The following is a 17,625-nucleotide window of genomic DNA, read 5'->3' on the forward strand; positions in this document are numbered from 1 at the left end:
AATTTATTTGTTTGTCAAAAACTAAAGTCTCGAAAGCTAATAACGAATGCTTGGTATTTCTGGAGTCGTTGTCACGCGCCACTGCGCACGCGCACCTCCTCATCTGATTTAAAGGATTTCACGCTTCAATATATCGACTATTTTGAATGCATTACAATATTTATTATGAAAATCGCATATTAAATAAATTATATTGACTCAAATAGGAGGAATGTTAATCAAGTAAATGTTTTTTTTTAATATAATAATGAAATGAATATGAATGAATAAAAAAAATGTTTTATTACGTAAATAACTACAAATAAATATATAGTTTGTTATGCAACATACTGTACACATATATTTTATATATACGTAATATTATATGTCATATATATAGGTACATATATATATTAAATGGCGTGCGGTTGAGGGCGGAAGTCGGCACGTAGTTTTGTGCGCATCACAGCACTGAGATTTGATTTACATATATATAGAGATGTTACAATCTTTATATGATTATATTATAATTTTTATATTTCTCATGATTGAAATGGTTTTAATAGATTTGTTGTGTGAACACCAACCTATTCGTACAACTAGACCGAAAAGATGATATAAAGCTGTGTATATACGTATAATTTTATTGTCATAAAATTATTTGTAAAAAATATGGTATAACTAACTACGATTATAGATTGTTTCCTTTTTGTAGTCTCATCCATCCAACAAAATCTTCATTACATTATATAACTTGATTTTCATTTTTCAATGCGTTGCATCATCTTTGTAAAATCCTCACTAAAATATTCGACATACGTGCAAAGTTTCAACTGCGTGTCAGTCTGCTTCAGTTCTTAACTCCTAACACGGTGCCGTTCAAACCCCTCTGAATATTTTATACTATTTGAAAACTAAGATTTTACACAAAAACGACATTCACCTTTTATAGTTATATAGAAATCTTCGTTTGAAGATTTCAAAGTAATTAATATAAAATAGGCTTTTTTATATTGTTATAAAAAATATATTTTAAATTTGTATACCCAAATTACTATGTATTGAATTATTTCGTATTTAGGTGTTAAAACGTAAAGAAAAGTCATTGAAAAGCATTATAGTAATCAATATAAATAGGTATAATAAAAATTTAAGACAAATTCTAATTCTATTCAAAAATAACAATCAACAATTGTACCTATCCGTCGATTCAAATCCTAATGATATCAATTGGAGCGTAACCCGCGAGTAACAATGGTATGACAATGGCGTGGTGGGCGGAATATTAGTTATCAACCCGTGAAAGTCGCAAATCAACCGTCCAACCGTACATTAGAACCTCATTTCTTCTTAAACAGCCTCAAATGGTTCAACCACTGTCTACATGAATCTAGCTAAATAATTTACATTCTGATATCATTAGAGTCAATAAAATCAAAATATATAAAAAGAAAATCACTAAAGTTCAGTATACAACAGATATCATTAAAAAAAGTTCCTTAAACTCATCAAAATATAAATGAAACTATAAAATACATTATTAATATGATCTGAGTAATATAAAGAGAAACAAAAAATATATATTTATATAATTTTGTTTATTAATTTAATTAATAAAATTGCTCCATCCGCAGTCACAGTGGTCGCTGAAACAATTTCCTTGGCAGGAATATCTTCCTATAGAAATATAATTTTATCCCTACACAATAGCATCTGCGGACGTATGTGAGGTAGAAGGTTGTATAAAAATACTTTTATTAACACATAAAATCTAAAAAAATAAATATATAATATGAATAAAACTATTTAATGAAAGCAATCATAATATTTAGAGCGATATAATATACGAATACATATATGTATGTCTACATTAACAAACAGTTTATGTGATAAACTGAGAAGACAAACATACATATGAGAAAGAATATAATACATATGTATAAGAGGTAAATATTCCATTGACATCGCGATAGCGGTCGCAATAGGTTTTAAGATCACCCTTTGTATTCAGCGTCGCTTCCAGAGTACATTGACTAAGGAAAGATGTTTTATTGATATGGTATATATTATATAAAGATTATATACATTATATGTATGAATAAAATTTCCGCTTTTACTAAATATAAATTTCAAATTTTTGACATAAAATTTCTTAAAAGTTACCATACTTACAAGTACAGGTACATAGATAAATTTTGAATTTAATAATATCGGAGAATGAAATATTCTACCTTGTTCATCACTCTAATATCAATATGTTTATAACGAGAATAATATTTGTGGAAGCTCTAAAAATTTTTTTAAAAAGTGCTATTATTATATAAGGACATGGTTTTCAAACCAAATCCTAAATTATATTAGTTGTTTATTAGAATAACGTATGGGTAATTGAAGTATTTATGGCAAACATACTGTTTTTAGTAATTTAAGAACAAAAATCAGGAGCAGATGAGTAAGTTTTAGAATTATTTTTTCATTGTTTACTTATACATGTACGTTATATATATGGGAAAATATATTTTACTAGATACGTAAATATAGCCTCATCCACAGATTCCGTATTGAATGTGAAAACGTGCCTCCGTCACGCATCTTTGCTCGCCAACCTACGTATAACGGGGGCATTGTTACCACATAAAAGGAGCAGATTATATTTTTATTAAATCCGCCCTTGACTTACCATTCAGGAAATATTACTTCGGGAGAACTATGAAAAGGTTTATCTGGAATTGTTCCACTTATAACAGTTGTATGCCATGGAAACCATTGGCTCGGAAGCGCTTTTCATATGTATTCATATATAAAAAGCAAATTATTTAAATAATAAAATAAACAATAAATGATATATTGATATACTTAATGTATAGCCGTTTGTATATAAGCGATCTTAAAATCTGTTTCGTATATGTACACATAATGTCAAAGTCCGTAATGCCAACACGTGCGTAATTAGTAGCTAATGACTCACTTCAGACGAGCGGAAACATTTCCAAGTGTATTACATTAGTAGATCGTCGAGTTAAATTTATAATTAGCAATGTTTATATAATATTTATACTTTAGTTTTATTAAATAGGGTTTTAATGTGGTCTGTAGACGGCTTGAGGCTTAAGGCTTAAGTCTAGACTGAGATAATCACACTGTTGCTGAAGTTATTTTAAAAATAGAACTTAGATGTTTCAGATAAAAAATATCAGCTTCGATGAGTGTAAGATCTGGAATTGCTGGAAGTCTTTGTGTTTTCCAGACTTAATTCACAGTTATTCTTATTAAGCAACAATATGATTATGTATGAGATAGCTGAATGTATATACAGCAGTCTGTTTCAGATATATTTATACATCATCATCATCATCATCATCATCATCGTCGTCGCAAGTCTTCGCAGACTCGTCGTGGTCCTCACGTGTCAGTGATCCGTATAAATGATGACTTTCTTGGGAAGATAGTTGCAGTGGTTTCCCCTTGCCTTCTGCACAAACACTTTTTGGGGCTATTTAGACCCCATGGCTCGCTGTAACCTCTCCAGCCAGTTTCCCGGCTGGGCTTGTGGTTATCCCGCCACTGCTCAGTAATATATATAGTCATGTCTATATAATATTACTTTCACGCGTGCACATAAAACTATCTGTCAAATAGACTTGTTTTATTTTCGTTTACCTCTCAATAAATTTTTTTTTCATCTCGTCTGCTAGTTGAAAAATACTGAAAAGTAGTCGAAACGTCGAAAAACTAGCATAATAAAGTTATTTATATCCGGGAACATAGTTTTATCAACATATATAATATATGTAAAAAAAAAAACATTGTTTTAAAAATTCTCAATAATAATGAAATCATTTCACGTACAGCCTGATCACGATCGAAGGCAATATTTCCGTACGGTTGCGCGGGTAATTTCTCATCAGATGTCGACCTGATCGTTATGTGCACTCAGTAATTGCATGCAGCGATTTGCAATTTATAGGGAATATTACCCAGGAAGCTATCCGCTGTGACATTTTCAATATTATTGATCAAATAATAGTTAAATGCTTATATAATATTTTTTGAAATTTATTAGTTTTAATTATAAATTAACTTGAAATTTATATATAAAATAATATTTACTTTTAAAAAATATATCTATATATATTTTATTCTCAAAATATTTAGTTTTTATAAAAAAAAAAACGAAAGTATAAACCTTTTAGCAAAAATACTCTTTCGTATTAAATCATTAAATATATAAAAGACTAACGAATAAATTATTTTTTACAGTTTCTTGTTAATAACTAATCACATTTTAATGTAACTATAATATTTGAATAATATAAAGTTATTGAGTTCTTTGTTTATACGTGTATAATAAAGAAAGTAATTTTTTATCTAAAATAAATGTATGGTTAATTTAACCTGTATTAGGTTACAGTAAATCTTAAAGCCAACGAGATCTCGTCCCGAGTATAGCCTCATCCGAGCTTGCCTCATTAGATATTGATCTTTGACCATTTACAGGAAATTAAGTAAATTATTCTCCAAAACTTTATTGACCAAGATTTTTTTTAAATTACGTAATATATCAACACTAACGGCGACTATAGTTTAATAACATCAAAATATCTTAGTTATTATTAAGAATAATACGTTTTTAAACCACTTGTTTAAAGTATATTGCTTGTTAGTTGGAGTGATTGCTTTTTTCTGTACCTGAATAGAATTTTCATATTATACGTATGTATGTTTTTATTTATATTGTGAGCGTGCGTTAAGTTGGCTCCAATGCGCCATCTATCGCGTGCTAATCGAGCGAGCGTCGTTAATTAATGATGCTTAAAATTCAACCTTTTTTCGGCTAAGCTAATGGTGCGAGCATAAATAGCTTTTTTATCCTGAATGTTGTTTAAGATTTACTGTCGGATAATTTCTGTTCAACTCAAAGTGTAGGTAGTTACATATAAATAAGGTGAGCGGCCAAAGATAGGGGATTTGTAGCGGTTTTTTTTTTATTTTTATTTCATAATCCATGTGAACTTGCTGTTTTTGTTTAATTTTTATATAGAATATATGTTAATTAAATAAAATAACTATGATAATATTCAGATTAACTATACCCTGTGGAAACGGTCTCATAAATTCTCATAACTGATAGATTCGTATAGAAATCTGTACCAGAAAATTTTTTCAATCTTATAAATATTTTTTTAACTGATAAATTCTGATACCCAGTTAGCTGTTTTGTATCAGAATTTATAAGACTTTTTCCACAGGGTATGTTTATGTCAATTTAACCGACAGAATCGTTAAGATTCGTGATAACCAGGGTTGGACCCGGTCAGTGTGGTGTCCTTTAATCTATACCAATAACGAGACAAAATAATTTCATTACATATTTAATCATTTATAGTATATATTTACAATTATATATTCTAACATATATAAACTACTATGTTATAGAAACACAACCGTAATTAATTACATTTAAATACTTAAGCAAGTTTCAAATTTAGCATGCATAGTTGGAATATACATATACGTATAAATATATATATATATATATAATAAAATTAATTAAATTATATTTAGCTATATAAATCTATAAAATTACTATAACATACAAAATGCCGGCAGTGTATGTCTGTTACCTAGATACATACTTAACTCTTTGGCATACATTATTCCCTAGTATCGACTTGTCATGACAGCACAACAGTTGTTTAAAAATCAACATCGCTTCGTAATTTATTCGTCTATTATAAAAAATTCATATTATTTGGTCGGATATTATTGTTTGTAATTATTATTATTTTTTCATATAATCATCCTAAAACAATAAAATATCATTTAATTGAAAACAAGTCTCATACAACAACGCCTAATACGAATACAGTTTAAAAAATAAATACATATAAAAGCTTATTAGTTATGAGGATTTGAAAAAAGAGAAAATATCAAAAGATTTTTTTTATTTTATTATCGAACAAAAATATATAACTCTTAGTTTAGGATAATTATATTAAAAAAAAAACATGAACTAACTAAAAGATTTATGTTAGAGCAATTCCATTATCATATACTATAAGTATACTATAACTACATATATATATTATCTGTCGAAGGTAACATCTAAACAGGATTATTTCGTTGTTATAATTTCTTTTATATATAATTTTGGCACATAATTATATATTTATAACTACATAAACAATGTCAATATATATATATATCAATAATATTTATCCAACATTAAATATCGAGCTGTATCTATATAAGCAAGGTGGTCACAATGAAAACGCATTTTTAAAATTTTTTATTATTATTTTTTTTTTGTCACTTATATATTTTTTTGTTTTATTTATCACATTATACAATAAATCAGACTTAAGAAAAGCAACCGAAAAACGAATATTTGAGCAACCATTTTGAAATAATTGTTGATAACTTTTTTTTTTTTCAAATTTTTTTTTTTAATATTTCGTCATTTACAAGACAATAATATGAATTTAAACTTCTATACACTACTCGTAACATCCGTCGTAGACATAGTGCTCGTAATTTAACAATGGTATGATATGTATTCGCTAAAATAATAAGATATATTCCTTTTTAAATATCCTTATAATATCGGCAACGCCAGGCCAACACACGACCTCCCAACAAACCCAGACCGTACGTACAAAAATACTGAAGAAAAAACCTAAAAAAAATGATTTAATATCAAACAAATATACAATAACTTCTAATATAAATATAACAGCCGTCCGATTTTTTACTATTCAATAGTAAAAAGAAAACATGAATTATCTATATATTGTACAAAAATTATTAAAATAACATTACGCTCCAAAAAATGTTTTGTCCAAAATCAGTTACAAATATAATCGCTACGTTACAACAATAAAACACCCATATACTTATTTATATATATTTATTGGTTCATCCTAATTATATTTTATTCGAGATGTGAATGAGTACTAAGCCTTATAATTTCATTGTGATCGAAACGTCACTGTATCGGAAGACAAATCAAGATTTTTCAGCCGAGAAACTAGGCCGCATGTTATAAGTTTGTTATAATGAACATAAAAACCAGCATTGACTTATAAACGATATAACTAAAGTCGATAACAACAGCAACAAGGTTATTTCACAATTCTTCTGTGGAAGCTATCGGCGCTTTGAGTGACGTCTTCTGACTTCTAGAAGCTTCTTTGGCTTGGAAGTCTTCGTTTGACAAGGACGCTGGTATAGGAGCGACCTTCAATTGATGGCCGTTCAATTTTATTTCAGTTATGGAGTGTGATCTTCCATGGCTGACGTTAGGTTTCTCTTTATTGGTGGTGGTCATTGGATCGTGGGTAGGAGTTTTGGCTGTGACCGTCGGTTTGACCCTATTCGCCTGTTCCCTTAAAGCCATTTGATAAGCCACCTCGAAAGCCTCCCCTAAAGTTAGAATAACTTCTGTCGCTTGATCCTGGAAATAATTTATGCTGATTCTGAATTCTGTAAACGGTAAGCTCTCGATCAGAGCAACAATAAAAATAAATAGCAGCAAATTACTTTGAAAACGTTATTGTGATTTAACAGTAGTTTAGGCGGAAATTTGTTGAAAATGGTAAACACAAAAAAGACCTTTTTATATGAATGGACCAAAAGTTTATGGAAAAAAATTTAAGCTAAAGACGTTTGTGGAAATTATCATACAAATATATTGAATCATGACGTAACGTAATACGCGGGTATTATTAATTGATTTGGTTCATCACCTTTTCGGTGAAATAAACAACGGAGCGAAGATAGAGTTATTAATAAATGGTGATGAAGTGTTTTGGTGTTGATGTTACTCACCATTGTAGCAACCCTGAACACGTGGCAGTAGTGACTCTTCGTGGAGTGGTCTTTGGTGATGTAAGCAAAGTGCGTCAAATCATCAGCATCCTGACAAGCGCAGTGGATGTTCCGTATCTCATGGGAACATACCAACTCCTAGTCACACAAACATACTCTATGATTTATTTGCGGTAGTTTTTAATAAGAGCTAAACTATTTATAATATTTTTTAGTACCCACAATTAACTAATCATTCTAAAAACTTCAATAAGTTTGCCAAATATGACTTAATATTGTTATATAAAATATTATAATACATTTTTTCATTATTAATGATTTGATAGAGTTTATTATGAAAAAAAATTATTTTTTAACATCTGATGATTTAAGAAAAAAAAACACTATTCTACAACTATACATATATATATATAGTTGTATATTTATTACATATCACTGTTATGAGAGAAGTGTTTTAGTCATAAAATAAGCTGATAACTATTCAATAATATCATAATACAGGAATATTTAAGTTATTAATGTTATCAGTACGTCAAATTATGAATTAAAAGTACGTTGTTAGTTTAAAGGATTCCATAGTATTCATCGTTTTGTTTCGACTAAGCTCAGTATTGATAGACGCATATCAATAAACGTACTAGCGTTACTAGCTGTTTTGTCAAACGTTAAAACGTTACTTATGAGAGCTTCTAATTTTTCATTTATCAACATTCATGTATATGGGAAGTGGAATTACGATAAAGTTTTTAGTAAGGCATTTTGAATTTCGACAAGTAATAATCTCGAGGCAAAAAGAAATGTAATAACAATTGAATGATCTGATAAAATTTGCTAAGAATAAGTACAACAATAATATAAATATTTAAAACTGAATAATTATATACAAAACGCTTCTAAAAATATTATTGCAATTAAGAGAGGAATATTCATCAAGTTTGTTATTTAAGAAACCATCTTCGCAATGGTATATTTTTCCTTTCAAAAATACGGGAGTTGAGACGAAAAATGATTTTTCATTTTTTTTTTTTGTTTAACAATAGCGAAACACTAATTATCCAGGCTAACTAACCGTGAAGATCTCTGACATGGATTCGTTTTGGAAAATAAAAAAAAAAAAAAAACAATCCTTCTGTGAAGAAACACAAAGGATGGTCCGATCAAGTGTGAACCGTGTTTCATAATTAAAAATCAAACGGGCAAAGTCAGGGTGTTTGTTTATAGAATCCCTTCACTTCGCCCGCCCTTTAACACGCTTGGTTAATTCACAAAGAAACTTAACAATCATTTTTTTTTACATCTAAAAGTTTCTAGCCTTATTTTCGATGTATACATTTATTATAATATTAATTATGACATCATAATAAGGATATAATAAAAATACGAAGACACTATATCATGATCTTATCTGTTATGTATTAGTTATACTTGCTCGGTATTGTTAAAATAATAATATGATGTCAAGTGTAATGTAGGTAGATTAGTTTATTTGTATTGGTCTCTGTCAGTCAGTTTGCTACTTAGCACAATACATACATGACGAATTTAATATAGTTTCATTGAATACTACATTATCATAAAATTTATACAAATGATATGATATGATTAGACAAAGCTTTTATTAATACCTATCCGCATTTATAAGTTAAAATTATGTAGGTATATTAAAACTTTATAACAAACGGATAATGTTACGAAAAAAATTGATGGACTGGACTAAAGTTACTATATAATATAATATTGCGGGATTGTCTCAACTCACCCTCGTGATGGTGTTAAGGAACTTGACACCCCGATAGCTTATCGAGAGAATAATATCAGGGGAATCCCTCGGTTCTTTGGTAGACTTCTTCAGCTTCTGTATGGACTTCTTTGTGGATTCAGTTCCACGTAACTCCTTAACCACAGTCGATCCAAGGTACTGTTGAAGAAAGAGAGATATGTAGAGATTGTCCTTGAATTATTACCATGAGCTTATATTAGCTGATCAAAAAATAGAAGAAAATTCTGTCGGAACAAACGGATTTTATGTTTCGATATTGAATTGAAAATTATGAAGTTCAGTCGAAGAAATTTGAAATAATTTTTAAAATTTAGGTCGTAGATTAAAAAAAAATATTAAATAATGCAGGACAGGAAAAAAAAAACACAAAATGACATTCAATGGAATTTTATATCAGTCATAAAATTAGTTAATGTATACGATGAGAAATTCGTGGGAAAAGTGTTACGAAGTTAGTTGTGGTTTAAGAAACATTTACTTACATTAGCGACGTATGTGACAGCTCCAGTCACTAACACGAATGGCTGATGTTTCCACTGCGTCTTCAGAGCTCCTGGGACCCCCACCATAAGTTCCGAGGGCGCCCTGATCTCAAGATCCGAGGGTCTTGGTGGTTGTGGGGCCGGCCTGTTCTTTTTGCTTCGTTTCAACGTTTCTCCTCCAGGTGGCGCTAGACTAGGAACCACGGGTGGCGGCACGGGCTTCAAGTTTTCTGACGGCGGTAACTTTTCTTTTATGTCCTCTTTTAATTGGTTTATATTATTTTTCTGTAACAAAACGAAATTCAATACCGCAATTTAAGATGGCCTCGGGGTGTTTTTGGAAATAATCAGGTCCGGTGAAAAGTGGAGATATTTTTTTGTATTTTATACATTTTATAGAGTATAAGTATGGCTGACAGTGGAAACATTTCTATAACCATAAACTTATAACTACCACAGCGGAAAGATTCTCAGATATAATTGTATTGACAAAAGAATCATAAATATTATCTTATAAATAAAGGTTTCTCTCAATTGAAAACAACATCCAATCTTCGTAAGTATTTCTTGTAAATAACTTAACAAGATACAGTGAAGGCACTCAAAATATCAACTCATCAATACACTAAACAAAAAAAAAAAGGCAAAATTTGCCGCACAAAGCAACAATAGCCCGCGGAATATAAAAACAATTGCTAATTAAATCAAAGAGGAGCCAACAGGGCCTGAAATAAAAAAAAAAAGAAACTGATTCAAACAGTTCACACTTCAGAAGTGTAAAATAAAAATGCAACTGAAAAACGAGCTTTTCCACGAGCGTGAAATTTTAATTAGGCCTCCACAGCCAGAGCACAAAAGAAATATAATTGTCACTGTCAACCATCTAATTTGACGAGTGCCATTCGATGGTAAAAAATGGCAGGGAGGACGTCTGAATAGAATGATCTTCCGTTGCACTGAACCCGAATGAGGGCAGGGGTTTTGGCGTTAGTTAGGGCTCGCCACTTGTCAGCATCGATTGAAAATTGTCTTCATCCGTCCTTATAATCAAAATGCTCTTTTCATTACAGGCAAAAAAAATATTTAAATTTCGAAAATGTAGACGATGTGAGATCATTAAATTGACCCACAAAATATACGTTAACTCATTAACAAAATCCGATATAAAATCCTCTCTTGTATAAAATATTTTCTATTTATTGAAGCAGTAGTTAGGGAAACCGAGTGCCTCTCTCCAAACATGAATAGAGGTTTGAATAGACGAATTGAGCACTAATTACCCATACGAAGTTGGCGACGTGTGAAATTAAAAAAAAAACATCTCCTCTATACCTTTCAACATACGTGCGCTACCAACTTGACTAGTTTAAAGCGCCCGGATATACTTCAATATGTAATAGGGTTAGGTTATATTACAAAAATACTTTGAAAGCAACACATTCCACAGTCTAGACAAAATAGAATGAGATGTTATTCAAATACACTTGTCGGATCTGTAGAATGATTTTGTAAGTATATTTATAACGAGAAGGTCAATTGATTGACATGTTTTATCAAATTGCACGTGTGTAGGGGTGTTGCCAGGTTACGAGATAATTAGCTGGAGATGAGCAATTTAGGGAATTACTTTAACACCTGACGGGTTTTAAGCTGATAGCATTTTAATAAAGTGGCAACATATTATACAACTTGATAAATATGAGGGAATTTAATGTTGGAATTGTTTACAATGTGTTTGTTGCGTGGAATCTGGAACACCGCTCGTATTAAACTTCGTGCGTTTAATACAAAAAAAAACTATTAATCTTTTGCAATCATTTTTGTATTATGATAACTTTGTATGCATTTTATATGATTGAAAGTAAGACTTATATTAAATACATATTACTGTTTGCAATTTCATCCAATAAATCATTATAAAATTTTGTATCATATCTTTCTCAATCTATAATCCTTAAATTGTAATTAAGTGAATAGTTTTCAAGTAATAATTCTTTATTACTACGACTAAATATATTGTTATAAAAAAGAGTTTGTATATATATAAAAAAAACTATCACATAGATCCTTATTCAAGTACACAGTGATACAGAATTTGCGTTATATATCACAAGGTTTTAATATTACTTAGGAATTAACTATTTACCTATTGATCATTTATAACCAAAGGTTTAAATCCTCATTAAAATTAATTTCAAACCAGTTAATGCTTCTATTCATTATATTATTAAACCACAATATTAAATTTATTTAATAGTTAAGATTGTATTTCAAATAATTACAAAACCACCAAAATCTAGACCGTGGTTTTTGAGAAAATCTGTAACAAACATACCTTGTGCGTACAACAACAATCATTTAATGTAAAGTTTTTAAAATAAATTTTACACAAATAATAAACGGAACAAATGATCAGGGCGTGAACGATATAAAAAAACTTCCTCTTAAAATATGATTTATAAAATACAGTGATATAAAATTCTCTCACGATCTGTATGAATGTCTCCCTTATCATGGATCTCATCAATAATTCTTAATGACCGTAGGATATCCTGTTTAATACAATGCATTTATTATAATGCAATACATGTGACGAAGGCAAACGGTTGTAAAGCGATTATTAAACTAACTACTTCAATATAAACAACTTATCAAATTCTCACAATGACTATAGTTAAGTGGGGAAAAGTAACTTTTAATTTATTGTTTTGATGTGTTCTTATATTATAAAGTAGTGTAAAAATAGCAAGCTATAAGTATGTATAACAAAAAATTTACGTTGTCACACACAATACTATAAATACGCTTTATAGTATTAATGTAGGTGAATGAGAAAAAAACGCTTCGTACTAAGCGTGACCAGACAAACATATAGTAAGCGGATTGTGTAAAATTAAAGTAAATCGTGCCACATAATTGAGTATCTAAACTGGGACATCGAGATTTCTCTCTATTACGCAACATGATATATAGATTAATATGCGCCACCGCCTGTACGTGCAGACGGAACGTCGCTGATAGAATAAGAATAACTATATATTGTAAATATTTTTGGTATAACGATACCAGCCAGCCAACAACAAACCAACCCCATAATCCCGACGTTTCGGTTACTTTGCAGCAACCGTGATCACGGGCAGACAAGGTTGCTGCAAAGTAACCGAAACGTCGGGATTATGTAGTTTTTAAATAATAAAATCCGCGTAGTAAATCCGAATAACACTAGTTTCATTTAAATGAATACTCGCGAAAATCTTAGATCTCATTAAACAAACCAACCACTTAGCAATAATATAACCTTCTGTTGCTTTATTTGATGACACCGAGACCAAAACGAAAATCATATAAGAAGTTTTTATTTAATTTAAAACTTCAATGACATCAGTGACAGATAAGTTACTGCATAAAAACACAGACGGTTAAAAACTATTACTTCTATAATATATACACTAGTTAGTTAGTTGTATTTAATGTTTTACTTCAAACCTATTAATTATTAATATAAAATTCTTCTTGTTAATCTATAAAAACTTAGTTAAAAAAATATAGTTTTAATTCGTAAGAATTATTCTATGAAAATCTCATTATAAAAGAAAAAAATATATAAATGTATCTGATACATGATTATAGCGATAGAATCATTAATTTATACGACTTCAATGAACCTGAAGGTAAAAAAACTGTCAATCATCATCAATAAACCTGGTAATCGAATAGAAAGACTCACCAGATTGTTGAGATCAGCATTAATATCGTCAATGTTGCTGACGGGGCCGTTCTGTTCACCGGATACAGAGCAGAGAATCCTCTTCCTATGTCCACTCTTATTTATCTCCAGAACAGCCGTCAACTCAACCTCCCAGATCCTCTTAACCCTGTCCATATCAACGTACAAATGTTTCCTGAACGTTTCGCTGTATTGTTCCAGACTAATGTTCCTCAGCCATTCGTCAACCGAATCGTTCTGTTTTTTACATATACTATTATTGTTATAATTATTGCTTATATCTTTTATTTTAAGAGGTAATTGTTTTGATGTTTCTAATATTTTGTGTCTGTCGTTCTCGTCTATGCCCATTTCTCTTAAATCGTTGTCGTTGATAATGCCGTTCTGCAAAAAAATTATAAAGAGACTGAATCAGTCAGATCAAGTATTATCATTGCAAGTGATTGTTTTTTTTATATTATAAACACTTACAATGAAATCGATGTCGTCGTAGCCGCTTTCAACAAATAGAGGTTCGTAATCGTGCATGCCAAGTCCTGATAGCCAGAGTCCTAAGGTCGAGGCCATGGAAGGACTCAGACTTGACTCGGAGCAGCTCAAACCCAATCGCGAAGTGAACTCCTGTTCCAGTTCCGACACAAAGACCGATTCGCGCACCAGCTTGCTGCCGAACGAGGCCATGATTTCTGATATCTTCGCCCATTCCTCCTGTTGACAAATATGTAAATAGTTCAGCTTATTTCGGTCGTCGTGTCACAAAAACGTACCATGGAATTAAACGCTGTGAAGAATGACATCAAAACAGAAAGCAGACGTCGCGTTCTAACAAATATTGTACACTATATGAGGGCCTCTGTATGAGGCAATGTCTTAGTTGACTCACTCCCCTTGTAAAGGCACTGGGCCATTCATGATTTCCGCTATATTGTCTGGGATCTCATGGCGAAAACCGCAAGATTATAAATTTCCTACCTGCAATGCATATGACATTTGGCGACAATACTTCGCAATTCGTTGACCTCAAACGTTTCTTTGTTACCTCACCTTGATCTCGATCAACAGATTTCTAAAGAGTTAAAAAAAAAAACTACGAAATTACTGAACTAGTTCATTTAATGGTTATATAAAATTATTTGCAATTTTACAAATAGCGAGACATGAGTTACTTATCGAGAATTTGCATTTATTACGTTGTAAAAGAAATATGACCATCTTGCTTTCCTTATATTGCGCATCTGACATGTAAGCGGCATTAAAAGGTGCACTAACACCTGCTTGCGTGTTCAGGTAAGAAATTTATATTCATTAGTACATACTATATTATACTATCCCTCTCTAACATTTCACCTTAAATTTCACAGCATCACATGGGCCCTAAATTAAAGCCGTAGTATTTTCTTTTATTAAGAATGCTATAAAAAGCAATCCACTGGAATTCAAGGTCTGATATAGTGACGTATTCAGCTGTTATAATAATAAATTAATTATAAAACACATGCCCGCCATCTTAACTGTTTATGCTCCTTGTCTAGACAAGAAATTTGTTTACAGTCTGCTCTGTCTCAAGTATGGATGGTTTGAGATCAGATCGTCTCTTGTAACTTATATATTTAGGTTTCATGACCCCTTAATATAGATCTTTATAAGCCTTGTAATAAATTCGCCATTTTCGTACGGAATACCTGATTTAATTATTATACAGATATTAATATGCAAGACATAGCTTGAATATTACGTAATCCTAACTAGTTTTCTAAGCATATTAACAACAATATATATATTTTGATATAGCGAGCGTCTTTACGCATAATTATAAAAAATCCACTCAATATAAAATCGTGAAAAGTGGAAACGAATAGATTTCTATGATGGGGAAACTATGAAATAAATAAATAACATTTTATCATAGAAGCCGACTGTTCTGTTACGTGTCACGGTCGTTATCGTTATCAGTGCGAGACCTTGGATTTAAAAAATGTTAAAATATAAACACATTCGTATATTTACAGAACATCGATCGTTATGATAAATTTAGATGAGAGTTCTTATCTTAAATGTAAATAAGATACAAATTAAAGATCGGATACGTATTTAGGACAACATTATCAGGAACAAACAGACAAGCTATCCAAAAAAAAATGGTAAATTGAAGGGATGTTTTTTTGTTGTCAAAAGAAATGTAAAGAAGTTTGAGAGAAGATTTATTAAATACTGTAATATATTGTAAACTTCCATAAATGAATGACACACACACATATACCTACACACACACATATATATATACACTGCCTATGTGTAAGGAAACCTTTATGATATCACAGGTGTTCTAAACAACCGCTAATTTCATCGTTTCCTGCCTTTGTAATGACGATATTTCATGGTTGGTGCATTTACATAATGACGTGTTATAAGGAAGAATTGGAAAATAACTGCTGCGTCCCAAACGTAACTTAATATTTATATTCCAAGTATCCTACCTTCGCAATTATTTATCTGTAAGACTTTTAACTTGCAGCTTATGTATGAATAAATATAAGGTTTAACTTTAATTCACCTGTTCATCAAACGGGCTAAGTATAGACAGTGATTTGTCTCCGCTGTGCGTGGAGCTCGTGGTGTTGCTTCTCTTCCTGACTTCATCCTCCAGGCCGTTACTACCCTCAATTCCCTGTCCATTGCTGGTTGTGTTTGAGGTTACATTCGACGTGTCGGTTGGTGACGAGTCGTATACAGACTTTAGTTTCCTCAAGGTCTTCGGTCGCTCGGCTGGCATAGGTCGTAGTCCGATGCCGTCGAGGGTAGTAGTCGAGCCCTTGAACAGGCCTGGCAACAAAATAAACATAAATTAAATATTTATTTATTTATTATTATTAATTTTTAAACACGTCGTTTTATTTACTTTCAAGTAACCGTGATCACGTTAGTATAATAAAAATTATAAAGGGTGTTCACCGAGTTAATGATAGTAAAGACTTTATTTTCTTGTTTTAAATAAACAGCATAATGTTGATGTATAATTTATAAATATGACGTAATGGAGGATCGATTGCTAACTAGTGTTCCAGATCTAAGACGTGCGTGACCCTTACATCTCGACGTATATGACCTAAGATTATACAATGATTTATATTTCAGAATACACAAGTAACTCACCGCTTACACCAATTTTGATTACTTATATAAAACAGTATACGTCTTATTTTCTGGCAGTCAAAGTTGAATGTTTAACGAAATTGAATCTTATCAATTAATGCTAAAGTCTAAAATTCTCTGAAATAACCATTTACTTTATATATAAATAATAGATTTTCGTTATAATGGCTATTTTCTTATTTAAACCTTCACATACCAGTCATCTACAGTTAGTAAAAGAATATTGCTTTATGAAGAGAATATACATAGATGTCATTGAAATTTATACCTTAACAAATTATTTCAAGGTATAGTTTATATGACTAAAAAACTATCAAAAAATTGCTAGTCCTATATATTGATTGAATTGAAATACGGATGTGACGAGAATATCATTCGTTTGATATAACTATTGTTTTTTATAGATCGTAATCACAATGTATGGATGCTGTAACCGTCTGATGAGTGCTCCGTTCATACTAAACGGAAATGGATACAATTTGAACCAATTTGGACTCAATAAAGCGTGAGATATATACAGGGTGATGTTATTGGAACAATCAAATGCTACCGAATCTTATCAGACGAATTATTGTATTGATAATATGAATCTGACATTGAAATTATCGTTTACTTATGTTGTTAAAAATAAATTTATTTATATAAATTTAAATAAATATATTATATATATATATATA

General features: G+C 30.6%; 1 protein-coding gene across 1 annotated transcript in view; it reads right to left on the reverse strand.

Annotated features, from left to right (window-relative positions):
• Nucleotides 1-6,400: 6,400 nt before the first annotated feature.
• The window catches only part of LOC116774236 (uncharacterized), a 53,841-nt gene continuing 42,616 nt past the window's right edge, over nt 6,401-17,625 (reverse strand). The window contains exons 13-19 of the mRNA XM_061524825.1: nt 16,350-16,618; nt 14,267-14,503; nt 13,796-14,179; nt 10,069-10,353; nt 9,566-9,724; nt 7,807-7,944; nt 6,401-7,432 (exon numbers count right to left, since the gene is read on the reverse strand). Of these exons, the coding sequence (XP_061380809.1) occupies nt 7,106-7,432; nt 7,807-7,944; nt 9,566-9,724; nt 10,069-10,353; nt 13,796-14,179; nt 14,267-14,503; nt 16,350-16,618 (1,799 nt within the window). The 3' untranslated portion in view covers nt 6,401-7,105. The remainder of the gene's footprint in view (nt 7,433-7,806; nt 7,945-9,565; nt 9,725-10,068; nt 10,354-13,795; nt 14,180-14,266; nt 14,504-16,349; nt 16,619-17,625) is intronic.

The sequence above is a fragment of the Danaus plexippus genome, chromosome 26 (assembly GCF_018135715.1).
Source record: "Danaus plexippus chromosome 26, MEX_DaPlex, whole genome shotgun sequence".
Classification (NCBI taxonomy): Eukaryota; Metazoa; Arthropoda; class Insecta; order Lepidoptera; family Nymphalidae; genus Danaus; species Danaus plexippus.